General features: G+C 39.9%; 1 protein-coding gene across 2 annotated transcripts in view; it reads right to left on the bottom strand.

Moving 5' to 3' along the window:
- BMPR2 (bone morphogenetic protein receptor type 2) overlaps window positions 1-15,633 on the bottom strand; it is an 85,423-nt gene that overhangs the window by 13,060 nt on the left and 56,730 nt on the right. Inside the window, exons 6-11 of one of the 2 annotated variants that reach the window (XM_081938667.1) lie at window positions 15,272-15,502; window positions 12,732-12,846; window positions 4,908-5,068; window positions 3,613-3,760; window positions 1,250-1,389; window positions 477-649 (exon numbers count right to left, since the gene is read on the bottom strand). In XM_081938667.1, the coding sequence (XP_081794793.1) occupies window positions 477-649; window positions 1,250-1,389; window positions 3,613-3,760; window positions 4,908-5,068; window positions 12,732-12,846; window positions 15,272-15,502 (968 nt within the window). The remainder of the gene's footprint in view (window positions 1-476; window positions 650-1,249; window positions 1,390-3,612; window positions 3,761-4,907; window positions 5,069-12,731; window positions 12,847-15,271; window positions 15,503-15,633) is intronic. The other variant, XM_081938668.1, reaches the window with a different exon arrangement.

Genomic DNA, 15,633 nt, shown 5'->3' with positions numbered 1-15,633 from the left:
GTCCTCCCCAGCACCCAGAAGCACTTTGCAGGCTTCCCAAACCCTCTGCCTGTCCATTTTTGTGAAGGGGGTGGGGTTTCGGGAGGCCAAAAATGTTGTATTCTGTGTATAAGACGCACCCAGATTTTCTTTTTTGGGGGAAAAAGGTGCGTCTTATACTCCAAAAAATACGGTAACTATGCAGGTACTGTATATGTGATAACAATTCTTAAGGAATTACTTCAGAAACAAACAACAATTACAGCCTGTGTATATAAATAATCAGCACAAGATGAAGGTATTACTTATTGGAAAAACAATTTTTCTATATATGTAAAATTAAGGGCTGTAGAAATGTGATTTTCTTGCAATGAAACCAAATTTTCCAAAAAAAGCATGTGCAACAACTGTGGATCTTGAAAAGAAAGAAAGAGAGAGACAGAGAGAGAGAGAGAGAGAAAGAAAAAGAAAGACAGAAAGAAAGAAAAAGTATATACCGTTCATTTTGCATAGCTGTAGACATAGGGTTAACAGTTGGACTGACAGATTTATTCCTCTCCCAAATCATCATGAGTTCAGCCATCCTCTCTTCAGCACATTGGGCTGTCAGCCGAGCTTCAGCATCTTGATCCCAGCAGTCTTCAATTGTCTCTTTCAATGATCTCACAGCCTAACCAAGAAAACAGGACATTTTCTCAACCTCTTTTTTGTAAAGCCACTGCTAAAGATCAGTTGCATCATGTATGATTATTAAAAACAGGCAAGCCTAGGAAGAATAGTATTGCATAAGACCAAAGACTTATCTATGCTAACATTGTTTCCCAAAACAGCTCGCTAGTTATTTAAGAAAAATCTGGACGTTGGACAAAAAACTGTTCTCTTCAAATATTGTTTCCTTGACATTGACATTCAAAAGTTTGCTACCACTGATCATGAGGATTTCATAAATCATGACTAGTTGTCACTATGTGAAAAAATACTCTAAACAAATAAATAATGGTTTATTTGTTGTTGTTCAACTGTTAAGTCATGTCAGACACTTCACAACCTCAAATAGTATATTGGAAAACTAATTCTGCCTATTAGTGATCTATGTATAACTATCATTTTACATTACAAAATACAAATCATCATATCATACTTTACTCTTTTGTACTTAAACCTACAGCACTTAAAATTTCATAATAACAATGCTCTATTTCTACCTTCATATGCCAACATTGTCAACTGAAACAAAAAGCAGCATAACTTATTTTTTTGCTTTTCTTACCAAGCTGTTCTCTTTCCAGGCCTCTGGGAATTTTGGTCTTTGCTTTTCTCTAGAAACAAGGACTTGCATATCTTCAAAAGTGGGGTGGTTTCCAACTTCTACTTGGAATGCTGTTTGGAACTCTGGCACAGATTCTCCTGCTTGCAGAAAAGGGTACATCAATGTTATCAGGAAGCAGAAAAAATAAAACAAAATAGAATTCATGTTGAAATGTCCTGTGTCCTGCAAAAATGTATTTATCACCAACTTTTTACTTCACCGACAAGATTGGATTTGTTCATAAATAAGGAAATGGTATATAAACAGTTGGAAATATTCTGAATGTTTTAACTAAAGCTAATAATTAAACAAAATTCTTAAATTATTCTATAAACATTTGAAAATCCTTCTGGTGGCACATTCCTATCACCCCTACTTCTATTATTTAGGATGCTGATTTTGGAATACTTTTTGAATTGTAAAAAAAGAAGGAACAGCTCTGGGTTTTTTAAAAGAAAAAAATGGTTTATCTTATATTTTGTAAATCCTATAGTTTCATATATGTCTTTTGTTTGGATGTAAATAACAGGTTTGCATTATGACCTCATTATGCCTGGGTTGTCATTTCCTATTGTGTTCTATTGTACTGAAGAAGTTAGGGGAATTTTCCACTTTTTCCTCAATTCTTGAAAAAATATAGGATAAGAAGGAAATTTTAAAAAAAAGAACTTTATGTACTGATTGTCCAGTTCCAGACCTAACCTAAACATCCAGAATATTATAAGCTTTTCAGTTTTTATTTCTTTCCTAACAGACACTTTTAACATTTTGCAATCTTTAGAAGCTACGCTGCTTAAACTGATTGGTTTAGTTTCTTTACATTTATGAATATACTTCTATATACTTTGAACACATTGTGGAAGAGATTTTCTAATGCAGAAAACATTTGCTTAGTTTTAGTGGCCACATTTCAGAATCAAGAAGTTGTTACTGTTTTATCTGAAGAAATCAATAAAAGAAAGATTGTAAAAGTTCAAAAAATTAGGAATAACAATAATTTTTTTTAAAGAATGTGACATTTAATATTAATTATATCCACAGCTAAGCTACAAGCTGCATTCAAATTGCATGTGTATGTAGCTTTAGATAACTGGTATTTTAATATATAAGCATTTTACAATCATATTAAGAAAAAAGAGTATATAGTATAGTATGAACTACAAATTTAAATACAGTGGCTGCATAGAGAGTACACAGCCCTGTTAAAATGCCAGATTTTTGAGTTGTAAAAAATCAGACCAACATAAATTACTTCAGAATTTTTTCTACCTTTAGTATAACATATAATCTTTACATTTCAATTGAAAAACAAACTGAAATCTTTTAGGGGGGAAATGGTACGTGGTAGTCAGATTTCAGATCTGAAGCATATACTTTGATTTTTCATTCGATCTCTCTGATCAGAGGAAGGCAGTATGTGGCCAATACGCTGCATACAGTCTCTGGTTCCCTCCACCCCGCCCCACTTTTTTTTTCTACCACAGCAAACTGCAGGGCCAAGTTTAACTGACAAATTGAATCAGTGGGTTAAATGTCCCCTTTCTAAAAAAAGAAAAGACTAATTAAAGCTTACCCACTATAGTTCAACATATCTCTACCCCCCACAACCCCCCAAAAAGCCAGGATTTGTGGATAATTTCCAAAATATTCAAAACTGATTGAAAAAAGTAATAAAAAGAAGAAACTGCCAGCAAAAAGGTTGCCCATCCTGTCTTATATACTGTACACCACTTGGCAAAAGTGGTTGGGGTGACAGAATAAACTGAGCCACTTCCTCACCACAGGAAAAATCAAAAGATCACAGCTGAACGTACTGTGCATGGCAGCAGCCATTAGATCTCATAACTGAATGGTTAAGCATGTTCTTTGAACCCAATTGGTGTCTCAAAGACTGTAGTTAGAATTAAAAAGGATATATGGTATTTCCAATCACACACCATCCCCAGAACTGATTTTCATTACCAGAACGAAACTCTCACATACATATCAAAGGTGTCACACCATGACGTTTTGGGTGATATGCCAATGTTTACCAACAACAACTATTCTCGAAAGCATGTTTTTCCTCAATACCTAATGCTTATTGGCAAGAATAATGCTTATTGTAAAGCAGAAAGGTGGATACCACCCTGTAACACTAGATGGCACCGAACTAATTTGACAAGCAAAGCAAAAATGAGTTAAAAGAAAAATCTGACAACCAACATACCCAAATTCTTTGCACTAAGAAATGGCTTTGGCTCAGTTAAGAGAACAATAACAATAAACAAACAGAACAGTTGTAAGTGAAAAAGCATGCAGCATCCCAGCAATTCTTCTATTACCTGGGAAGAGGTCTGTACATCTCATAAAAATCTCCCAGTAGATTAGACCAAGTGCATACATATCGACTTGCTTCAAAGCTGATTCACAGTCCCTTAAATTTACTGCTCCTTCCAGCACTTCAGGGGCCATATAGCGAATTGTTCCAACCTGTAAAGACATGTTGTTGCATTGTTACATTGGCTTGGTATTTATGAAATACTGTTCACTGTTCTTCAAGTAATTCAACAGGATTTTTTTAAAGCTACATTCACTTTCATCCTCAAGACAGCATTAACGTGAGAGCATAAAGCTTCCTTGAGACCCATCAGTAGAATTCCAATCTTATTATTTGCATTTAAATAATGTCTGTTCTTTCCAACATATTTTATATTGTTATTTAGATACATAATCTCTTATGAAGAAAACCTCGTGAAGCTGAAGAAGTAAAAAGTAAAAAGAGGTGAAAGTTGCATATTAAATAAATAAAACATTAATCAAAAATAATGCTAAAATCCTATGTTTATCTATCCCCTTACTGATCATCAATCTTTAAAAAAAATTAATCTTTGCATAATATAAATTGGAAAAATTACATAGTGTAAAGTACAATTTTAAAATTGTAGTCCTGTGGAACATTTAATTTTTAGGCGTATCCTTAGACTATTGAATTGGAAACAAGAAAGAATAAAGAGAACTTATTCTTTTCTTGATTTTTCCCATTCAGCTGCATATTTTCTTAGTTAATCGTTTTAAGAAAGTTATAACTCTCATGTTTCAAATAAAACTCCCCGTAAATCCTAAAAAAACAATTAGTCTATGCAAAATACTAACCTATATTCGTTGATCCTAAGGAAATGTACCTCACCCATTAATCTATTGATCATGCCATCTTTTCCATGCCCCCCCCCCCGTTGTCAATCTCTTTTATGATTTGAAATAGAAAAAAATCTTCTCTCTTACACTTCAGATGTGATTAGTAGTCAGGCAACCTGAAGCTGACAAAAGTACCAACAGCACTCTGACTAGTAAGAAACATTTGTTATGTAACGTATAAGCAACTAAAATTGTTTCAAGTTGGCTTTCCCAGTTCAGAATATATTTAAGGAAAAAAATTACTCTTGCGTCTGAAAATCAAAATAAAGATATGTTTGAAGCTGATTGTTCTTTTTATTTGAAAGCGCATATGGTAAAGATTTTTCAGTGTTTAAACCCACTATTCTTAAAACAGATGTGTAAACCTTAAGATAGGTTTTGGTATCAACATTTCTAAGGTTCATGAGGAGACTTCCAAAATGTATTTGTCTGTCTTACTCACCTCACTAATTGCAGCATTATCCTCCTCACCTGGGCGTACCAGTCTGTTCCCTGTTAGCTTCATGGAAAGGCCAAAATCACTAATGACACATGTTCCATCATTCTTTACTAATACATTGCGGCTGTTCAAATCACGATGGGAAATGGCAGGCTTGTAATGATCTATTTGAATATATAAATACATTGTTTTACCATTCCTACTGGCTTCTTTTCATATAATAAAAAACAGAGCATGTGCACCAAGAAAACTGATAACACTTTGAGCAGATGAAACTCTTTTATGGTATCAGTTTTATGATCCCCTTGTGATGGCAATTCAGGTATATTAATGCAATTAAATATGAATTGTTAGAAACAATTGTTAAAGAATGCCATAGTTACATATCACTTAGGAATGCATGAAATATCAAAATCCTTCTATGTACCATAGAACTATACTTCCTGAATATCTCTTAAAATTTTAAGCGTTAAAAAGTCATTGAACTTCTAAGCAATTTGATACATACATTACTTAGCTAATAATGTGAAATACAACTACATCTTTATTCAAGTTTTGTTAGATATTAACATACATCGGGATAAGTCTTCCCTCTGGTCCGCTCCTACAGCGGGAAACAGGTATCCCTCTGATTGGTCGAGGGGCGTGCCCAATCCCTATAAAAGGGGAACCCTCCGACTACCAAACAAGCTGGATCACTATTATTACTAATAAAGAGCTGTTAAGTCACTTCGTGTCCGCGGTCTGTCTCTCGTTGCCCAGATCCAACATTGGCGACGAGGATGGGATTGAGAGACAGATAGGACGAAGAACGCTACCTCCAGAATCTCCGGATTTGATCCAGCCCAGGAATTCGGCAGCAATTCCGACAGCCATCTCAGATCACCGCAGCGCGGCAAATTCAAACAGAGAAGATGGCGATGCATGCTCCCCCCGCTCCTTTCGACCCAGCAAACGACGAATGGGAAGCCTTCATGATTCGTTTCGAGTGTTTCCTCGAAGCGAACGAATACACGGGGATCACTGATGCGAGGAAGAAAAACATCTTCCTCGGCTACTGCGGAAAAGAAGTCTTCAATACGGCCAGAGACCTCACCGCGCCTACTCCAATACAAGCAGTATCGTGGACAACGTTGCAACAGACTCTGCAAACTCACTACGCGCCAAAACCTTCCCGCCATGTCTGCCGCAAAGAATTCAACATGAGGACTCAGAAGGCGGGAGAATCCATTAATCAATATGTTGCAGCCCTACGAAAAGCAGCAGCTCACTGCGAATACAGGGATCTGGAAGAACACATCTTAGAGCAACTCATCTGTGGGTTAAGAGACATTTCGCTGCAAAAGAAGCTGTTGGCAAACCCGAATTTAACCCTACAGACAGCGTTAAACGAAGCAAGAGCGTCAGAATCAGCGGAGAAATCATCTGTAACCATACAACGAGGGGCCAACATAAACCAGCCAGCAGCAAGGCAAACCAGAGTGCACTACGAGGACGCAAGCCCTGACTACGAGAATCCCGAGTTCGAGGACAGTCACCTGATGCAGAGCAGTCACTTGAGGCCTGGGGGGAGACCCGGATCCCGTTTGCCGCCCTGCGCAAGTTGCGGAGGGAATCACCCCAGGTCTACTTGTAGGTTCAGGAACGTTGTTTGTTCGCATTGCAACAAACTTGGGCACATCGCACGAGTGTGCCGGAGCGGAGTCCCTGCCTCACGGCAGCCACCCATGTACCGCCAACAGAAGCCCAACCCAGGGGCTTGGCGAAATCAAAAAGGGCGCCCAGAGAGAAATCCACAAGTGTTTACCCAGAGAGAACATTTCCAAAGAGCTGAACGAGCGTATCCCCAGAGAGATTACTCACAAGGAGTTGAGCGAGCGTATCCCCAGAGAGAATACACACAAAGAGCTGAACGAGCGTTCTATCAAGACGCTCAACGAGAGTATTTTCAGGATGTAGACGATGAGATAGAGTTGACCCAGAGAGAGGAGTTGCGAACGTATCTCACCACAATACATCAAGTCCGCCCTAAGCGGCCCAAAAGGCTGAGAGTCACAGTCCTCTTGGAGGGCTCACCCTGCGAGCTAGAAGTCGACACAGGATCGACCCTGACGATCATTTCATGGGCATCCATGAAACAGGCTATCCCTAGCCTCAGAAAGAGCCAACTACACGCTCCAGACGTCCTGCTACGAGACTACCAGGGGAACCAAGTCCCCATCGTGGGCCAAGGCACATTCCACATCCGTTTCAAGGACATCGAAGCCCAGCTGCCCGTGACCATCGCCAGCGCGCCATTGCAGAACCTTCTGGGGCTTGATTGGTTTGAAGCCCTGGGGTTAGAAGTCACCGGGATCAACGCCGTAAGAAACAGCAGCGCTGAACAGATTTTTAAGGAATTCGAGGATGTGTTCAGCCCCGGTCTTGGTAAGTATGTGGGTAAACCAATATCATTCAATTTAGACCCTAAAGTGGCGCCAATCCGACTTAAACCGAGACGAGTGCCTTTTGCACTCCGCCCTAAAATAGACAAAGAGATAGATAAGTTAGTGGAGCAAGGAATCCTTGAGCCGGTAGATCACGCGCGCTGGGAAACGCCCATCGTGACCCCAGTCAAGCCAGACGGATCAGTCCGCATCTGCGCGGACTATAAGTGCACAATTAATGTCGCGCTACAACAGAGCGCATATCCTGTGCCAGTAGTACAGCACTTATTGCACTCGTTGGGGCCAGGAAAGGTATTTGCAAAGTTAGACATGGCACAAGCTTACCAGCAACTGCCAGTTGATAGCGCCACAGCGGAGGCCCAAACGATAGTGACGCATAGAGGAGCATTCAAATGCAACCAGCTACAATTCGGCGTTAGCATTGCCCCAGGATTGTTCCAGAGCGTCATGGAACAACTGTTGCAAGGGATACCAGGAGTCATCCCCTATTTCGACGACATCTTGGTGTCAGCTGCAAACGAGGAGCAATTAAACAAAAGAGTCAGATCTGTTTTGGCCAGAATCAGAGAAAAGGGTCTCCGCCTTAAAAAAGAAAAATGCCAAATTAACGTGCCTAGCGTAGAATTCCTGGGTTATAGAATCGATGGTCAGGGAATACACCCCACTTCAAAGAAAATTAAGGCGATCCAGGACGCCCCCACACCACGAAATCAGACCGAGTTGCAGGCCTTCCTCGGATTACTTAACTTCTACAGCGTTTTTCTGAGACAGAAGGCAACCGTTACTGAGCCACTGCACCGTCTACTCCAGAGGAACGCACCATGGAAATGGGGACGATCCGAAGCTGCAGCTTTCGCCGGAGTAAAGCGTCTACTCACCACTGACTCATTGCTTGTTCAATACAGCCAGACCCTACCGCTGGTATTGACCTGCGACGCATCACCTTTCGGAGTTGGAGCAGTCCTCAGCCACAGGATGCCCGACGGAAAAGAAGCACCCATCGCGTTCTACTCCAGAACTCTTTCATCGGCCGAAAGAAATTACAGCCAAATGGACAGGGAAGCGCTGGCTGCCGTCGCGGGAGTAAAGCGTTTCCACGAATACCTCTACGGCCGCGATTTTGAACTGATCACAGATCATAAACCGCTGTTGGGACTTTTGGCGGGAAACCGCCCCACTCCGGTCTCCCTTTCTCCTCGCATGACCAGGTGGACTGTTTTCCTGGCTGCATATTCATACAAATTGATACATCGACCGGGCTCCACTCTTGGACACGCAGACGCACTCAGCCGTTGCCCATTACCGGACATTCTGCCAGACCCCACTCCAGAAGTACCGGTATTGCTCATTGACTGTTTGGATTCGGGACCGGTTTCTTCCTACGATGTTGCAAGGTTCTCCTCTAAAGACAATGTAATAAAGCAAGTTCAAACTTGGGTTTGGAGGGGGTGGCCAAAGGGAAATGTGGGCCCAGAATTCAAAATGTTTTGGTCGAAACGAGACGAGCTCTCAGTACTACAAGGATGTTTGTTGTGGGGGGATCGAGTTGTTATTCCGTATGCTTTACGTAAAAATGTATTAGATGCTTTACATATGGGTCATCCGGGGATTGTTAGAATGAAGGCGTTAGCAAGAAGTTACGTGTGGTGGCCAAACATGGACAAAGAAATAGAGGAGTGGGTGGCCACTTGTGACCCATGCCAGGAATCGAGACCAGCACCCCCGGAAGCGCCCGCCACAGAATGGGAGAAACCCAAAGCACCCTGGTCGCGAATACACATCGACTTCGCAGGGCCAGTCCAAGGTCAGATTTTCCTTATAGTTGTGGATGCATACTCAAAGTGGCTAGATGTAGTCCTAATGACTTCAACCACGGCAGAGGCAGTCATAAAGGTTCTACGGCGACTCTTCGCCACCCATGGCCTGCCAGATCTCCTCGTATCCGATAACGGGCCCCAATTCACGGCCATGCACTTTGAAACATTTTTAGCAGGGTTGGGAATCCGGCATGCCCTCATCGCGCCATTCCATCCAGCATCAAACGGACAGGCGGAGAGAATGGTGCGATTCGCAAAAGAGGCCCTCGCCAGGATGGGTCCAGGTGATTGGCAAACACGCATTGACCATTACCTCCTCATTCAACACATTACCCCGAGCGCAACGACGGGTAGGAGCCCCGCTGAACTACTCATGGGCCGTCGCCTACGGTCTCACCTAGACCGGCTCCACCCGAATTACTCTGCCACGGCTCCCCCAGACTCTACAAGTAAGGTCCGGTCTTTCAGAGTAGGGGATTCAGTATACGCTCACAACTACACGGGGGGAACATTATGGATGCCGGCAAAGGTCATAGGCATCACGGGTCCACGATCATATTTGCTAGAGCTAGAAGATGGGCGGAATTGGAAAAGGCACATCGATCAACTGCGGGGTCGCCTAACACACTCCAACCTTAGAAATGAAGACGAAAGTTTCCTGTCTACGGAAAGTCAGCCACAAGAAAACCCCAGCATAGGAAACAACGACGCCGGCGAGCCAAGCGTGGAACAAGACTACACACACGTAGCAGAGCAACCCCCAGACAGCACAGCTGAACAAACTCCTGAACACCCGAGCAACGAAGGCACAAGACCTCCAGAACGGGAAATAGAAAAAGCACCCGATCCTGCAACTACTTCAAACCAACCCGCACCCAGTCCTGCAACCACTTCAAGCCAACCCGAACTACGACGTTCCTCCCGAGCAAGACAAACACCCACCTACCTAAAGGATTATGTTACCTACCGCAACGTCCCATCTAGGAGGGGAGGGGTGTTAGATATTAACATACATCGGGATAAGTCTTCCCTCTGGTCCGCTCCTACAGCGGGAAACAGGTATCCCTCTGATTGGTCGAGGGGCGTGCCCAATCCCTATAAAAGGGGAACCCTCCGACTACCAAACAAGCTGGATCACTATTATTACTAATAAAGAGCTGTTAAGTCACTTCGTGTCCGCGGTCTGTCTCTCGTTGCCCAGATCCAACAAGTTTATTTCATTTTTATTAGCTGCTCCACAAATTAAGATTTATAATCTTAAAGCTAAAAAAAAAAAAGACATGAACATGTGTTTCTTAATTAATTAAAGCAGTGGTTCTCAACCTGTGGGTCAATATCCCTTTGGGGGGGTCGAACGACCCTTTCACAGGGGTCGCCTAAGACCATAGGAAAACACATATTTTTGAAAAAATACAGAAACATAAAATAATTTTATGGTTGGGGGTCATCACAACATGAGGAACTGTATTAAAGGGTTGCGGCATTTGGAAGGTTGAGATCCACTGAATTCAAAGTTCATTATTGCAAAACCAACTACTTCAAAATCTACTAGTTTTAATTAGAGTTAGGGTATACATAATATCTAACCACCTAGGATCATTGGCACGGCATACATGTTTAATAAATTATTATTATTAAAACTGCATGCTATTTTCTGCTCATTTATAAATTAGGTTTATGTACACTTGCTCTTTAAAACACTATTGGAACAGCAATGGCTACATTTTAACTTTATGTTCTATTTAAATTAGCTTGCTCATTATTTGTTTTCATTTCCAAAATCACTGTAACCCACTTCTGTCTTCACTCACCTTTTTTAATACAACCATATTTTTCTTATTTATACCTTTAAATATTATTTATTATTTATAGATTTATTTTCATCTTTCTATGCTGGAGTCTCTCAATTCCCTATTTTATAACAAAATACCTTTAAAATTTGTAACAAATCTATTAATTTTTCAAATGTACAAGGACTACCGATAGGATGGGCAGATAAATTCCTATAAACCTTTCAGGAACTTCTTGCAACTTCAAGTAAGGAAAAACTAATTTGCATCGACATCCATATCTTCACAGGAAATACAGCCAAAGAAGTAGCTATAGGAGGTTGACTGTAGATTGAGCTTTATAAGGCACTATGTTGTCTTTTTGTATAAACTGAAAAGTCTACACTTTTGATCATTCAATCATCATTTCACTGCAGTAGGTCTCAGTTTTGCTGAGAGAGGTATAGCTTTTAATTAGTAGAATTTTTATTTTCAAAATTCTAGCTGCCATTGGAAAGGTTACTGTTTCAAAAGCAACCAACTCTATCTAGTTGAAAATATTTTACTGTCTTAAGAAACTAAATATAAATATCATGAACCACATGAAAACTATTATTCCTGTCAGTATAATTGACCATGGTCCCAACTACATATCTAACTTCAGAGGAAAATGTATGATAAAAAAAGAATGGCCTACACTATTTTCCACCACAAAAAATACTTTTCCATATGAATCAGAAAATTTGTCCCAACAAAGAAGAGGAACATGAGTATTTTGATATTTGCTTATATTTATGTGCAACCATGGACATGAGCTCAAGTTATTGAGAGCCTGACACATACCAATGATCACACACTACATCTAGTTTTCATCTTCAACCAATTATAAGATGGTGTGATTCAGTTTTTTTTTAATATCATAGTTAATTTCTCTCTGATTGTCTATAAATATGACAAAAGAAGAGGGTTATCTGGGCTTATTTCGGTTAGGTTTCAACTGGGGTTTAGTGTAGAGAAAGCACTAATAATATTTGTTGATTATCGTCCCAAAGGTACTTTTCTCAAAAGACAACTGGACTTTCTTGGTTTATTTTTTTCTTTGAATGTTTTGCTTCTCATCTAAGAAGCTGAATAAGCTTTTGGATTAGAAGCAAAACATTTTCAAAGGAAAAGAACTCAAGAAAGAAAGCTCAGTTGATTTTTTGAAAAAGCACCTTTGGGACAATCATAACCTGGATGATTGAGAATCTCCATAGATATTTGTTGATGAGGTCATACCTGTCATCTTGATGTCTCAGTAATTTTGGATAACACTGATCATGATGATGTCCTTGTGGACAGGCTATTGCATCTGGATGGGGAGAAACCAGCTTACACTCAATCCTGACAAGATTGAATGGCTATGAATGCATGGCTCTTTCAATACCACAGATTTTTCACCTTTGGTTCTGAATGGGGTGGCATTTCCACATACAGAAACTAGGATGTAGTTTGGAGATTCTCCAAGACTCAAAGCTCCTGTTTCAACTGCCATATTAGATTGCTCCTCTAAATTGGACTGTACAGTGCACCTGTTATGCAGTAGGCAGAGTTGAATTTCATGGTCCAAATTACCCCTTTCAACTCCATGATTCTAAGATTATATTTTTAATAATATATGTGGTCATTTCTATTAGAATTTTGTATTATTTTTAATTTCTACATGAAATACTTGGTTTAACAATAGGTATCAAACTGTACCATAGCTTAACATAAAGGAAGAATTCAGAATCAAAACACCTATCATTATCTTACCTCCTCGTGGTAATTCTGTATGAAGATATGCCAGGCCTCTAGTTACAGAATGCGCCATTCGGCAAGAGTTCACCCAATCACTAGCCTGGAGAGTCAAATATCTGCACAAAGAACCCTGGAGAAAATCAAAAGGTACGTTCTTAGTGTTTATCTTTTACATGTGTTTACATATTCTGTGTTTCTAAGATGCCATTTCAATATTTGAAAGCATGAAGGGTGATGGTAGTGATAGTCAACAAGAATAATGCACTTATAGTTATTGTTTGCTTTGGTCTTGGAAAACAAGAAATAAACATTGTCCTTAGTGAAACAGTGCTGTGCAGTCCAGGTAAAATGTGAAAGCAGGATGAATATCCAAAGAGCAAATCGATATTTCCAATCATATTAAGAGCTTCTGCTTTATTGTTACCACAGAGAATAAGAGGGTTGCTGCAGGCTAATTGGAGTGGGTATTGGAGAATGGAGTTGTGAAAGCCTTTTCATAAGTTTTTTTCCAGCAAGTAGGGAAAAAAGTACTTCCTACCAAAGGGTGAGCGGGGAAGAAGAATATAGTTGTAAGAGGTTGCGGAGAGAGGGAGATCTCACTGGTTTAATAAAAGCAAAAGGTCCAAACAGGATTAAAACTGTTTTTTCCAGTCAAAGGTCTTCAAAAACTTTCTGTTTAGCTGTATGGAAAACCCTTTGTGGAAGACTTTCAGGAAGGTAACAGGGGGTACCAAGGAAGTATCTCTATCAGATGCTCCAAACAATCAGTGTGATATCTCAATAGCTGTTTTGATGGGAAATAACAGGGTATCCCATTCAAACAAAGATCCTATCTCTGAAGGAGTTCCTGAAACATTAATCCACATTTTGCTACACTGTCCTTATTATAAAGATGTCCAGTTGGAGCTAAAAACTATCCCATTTGGTAAGATTTCCAGGATCTAGAGTGGAAATGATGCAACCAACTACAGCTCCAGTGATCTGGCATCAGCTGAAGGGAATATTCTTAATTTTGATTATCCTGATAGATATTTAGTATAGTTTACATGCTACTCAGTTCCCCGAGGATATTACATCCATAAATAACAAGGTTGTCATCATTATCATTGCTTCCTTTCACATGACACACCTAGGGAAGCAAGCTTCTTTCAATGAATCTTATACATGGTGGCATCTTTGGCATCTTCCCATTTGATGCCCACTGTCCGTAATGTCTGTCACCAACTTTTGTGTGGATACCTTTCCTCCCCTTTCCTTCTGGCAGCTCCTATCATACTGTGTTTTTCAGGCATTGATGTTCTGGCAAGCGAAGCATATGGCCAGCTAGGTACATTTGCAGTTCCATCACAATGATCTGCAACTTCCAAGAACCACTCTGCTGGAAAATGTCTTCATTGGTGACACAGTTGTGATAAGTGACATCCAGAATTCTCCATAGGTAACATTGATGGAACACACTGAGCTTCTGTGCTGTGCATGCTGTTATTGTCTATGTTTCACTGGCATAGATCGTTGTTGATAAATGATGTTGGTAAAGTTTTACAAAGCTGTAACTTGGTCTTCTTATCTAAGGTTGGGGCTGACCAAATATGTCGTAAATGCTGGAATACTGCTGAGGTTTTACCAATTCTGCATTTGTCATCTGTATCTATGTTGCTATTTTGTGATAAGATGCTGTTGGACATTTTCCATTGGCTGTTGCCAGTTGTGATTAGTGTGTTAGGAGGGCAAGTCCCAATCAACATGACTTTGGTTAGAATAACAAGGTTAGAAACAATAAATCAGATTATATTAAAAAAACATGCACCAGTTGCACCATCCAATGGAGACAAGCTAATCTTCATTATCTACAAATACTTTCCTGAACAGCCATATCTTGACAGTTTTCTGAGACAGATAAGAAGACAGAATGGAATAGAAATCTGAAGGAGAATCTGTCACCAATCTCCCCTTTCTGAGATCAACTTCTGTGCCTAAATAAGAGTCATTGAGGGCTTTACCATAGGAACTGAAAAGGAGGTAGAAAAGAGATGGCCATTGTGGAAAGGTTGCCAGAACTAAAGTCAGGAATGCACAGGGTTTTTTCCTCCCTTTTTAGCTGTGGTTAGTTTTGGGTGCGTAAAACCTTAATAGTGGCTATTTCCCAAGCTGACACTAGGACAGAAGAATCCTGAGGATCCTGAGCAGATAGCGGAGAATTCAGTCTACCTCTCAGATGAAGAAGGAACAACTTCTAGTAGATGACAAAAAACTTGGAGGAAGACAAAAAAACTATGATAGCTTTGCATTTGCTCTTCTTAGAGCTCACTCCCAAAGATTGATTTGCAAACTAGAAAGTATGATGGGTGTGTTCACTAAATGAATGGCAATATTTAGATGAGTCTATTGTGATTTTCACCAAGACCAAAAATACTGTTTATGCATTTCTAAGAAAAGTTTAACGTATGAATAGCACCCAGAGATTATTGAAAAGGCAATTAAAATAATCCTTTTAAATTAATTGCATCTCTTATTTTATTTTCTTATAGCTGTCTGAAATAATAGAAATTACTTACATTGGGATAATAGTCCATTACTAATAAATATTCCATTCGTCCATCTGCAGTGCATCTCTCATCCCCCACAATGAAGTGAGCAATATTGTCATGTTCCATCAGTGGGATTCTATAAATATTTCTCTCATTTATAAAATTCTGGCGATTAGCAAAAGAAAATACTTTTACAGCCACTGGACGCTCATCTAAAGATCCTTTGTATACAGCTCCATATCGCCCTCGTCCAATAAGCTGTGAATTTTTTTTAAAAAAGAAAGTTAGATCTCAAGACACTCAGTCTATGGATTTTAATGACCTTCAGCATTTTATGAGTTCATGGTTTAAAGCCTTTCTTTTGCACATTGAATTTAATCCCCAAAGAA

This window comes from Natrix helvetica, assembly GCF_964273705.1.
Source record: "Natrix helvetica genome assembly, chromosome: 1".
In the NCBI taxonomy this organism is placed as follows: Eukaryota; Metazoa; Chordata; class Lepidosauria; order Squamata; family Natricidae; genus Natrix; species Natrix helvetica.
This window is presented reverse-complemented; position numbering and strand designations above follow the sequence as displayed.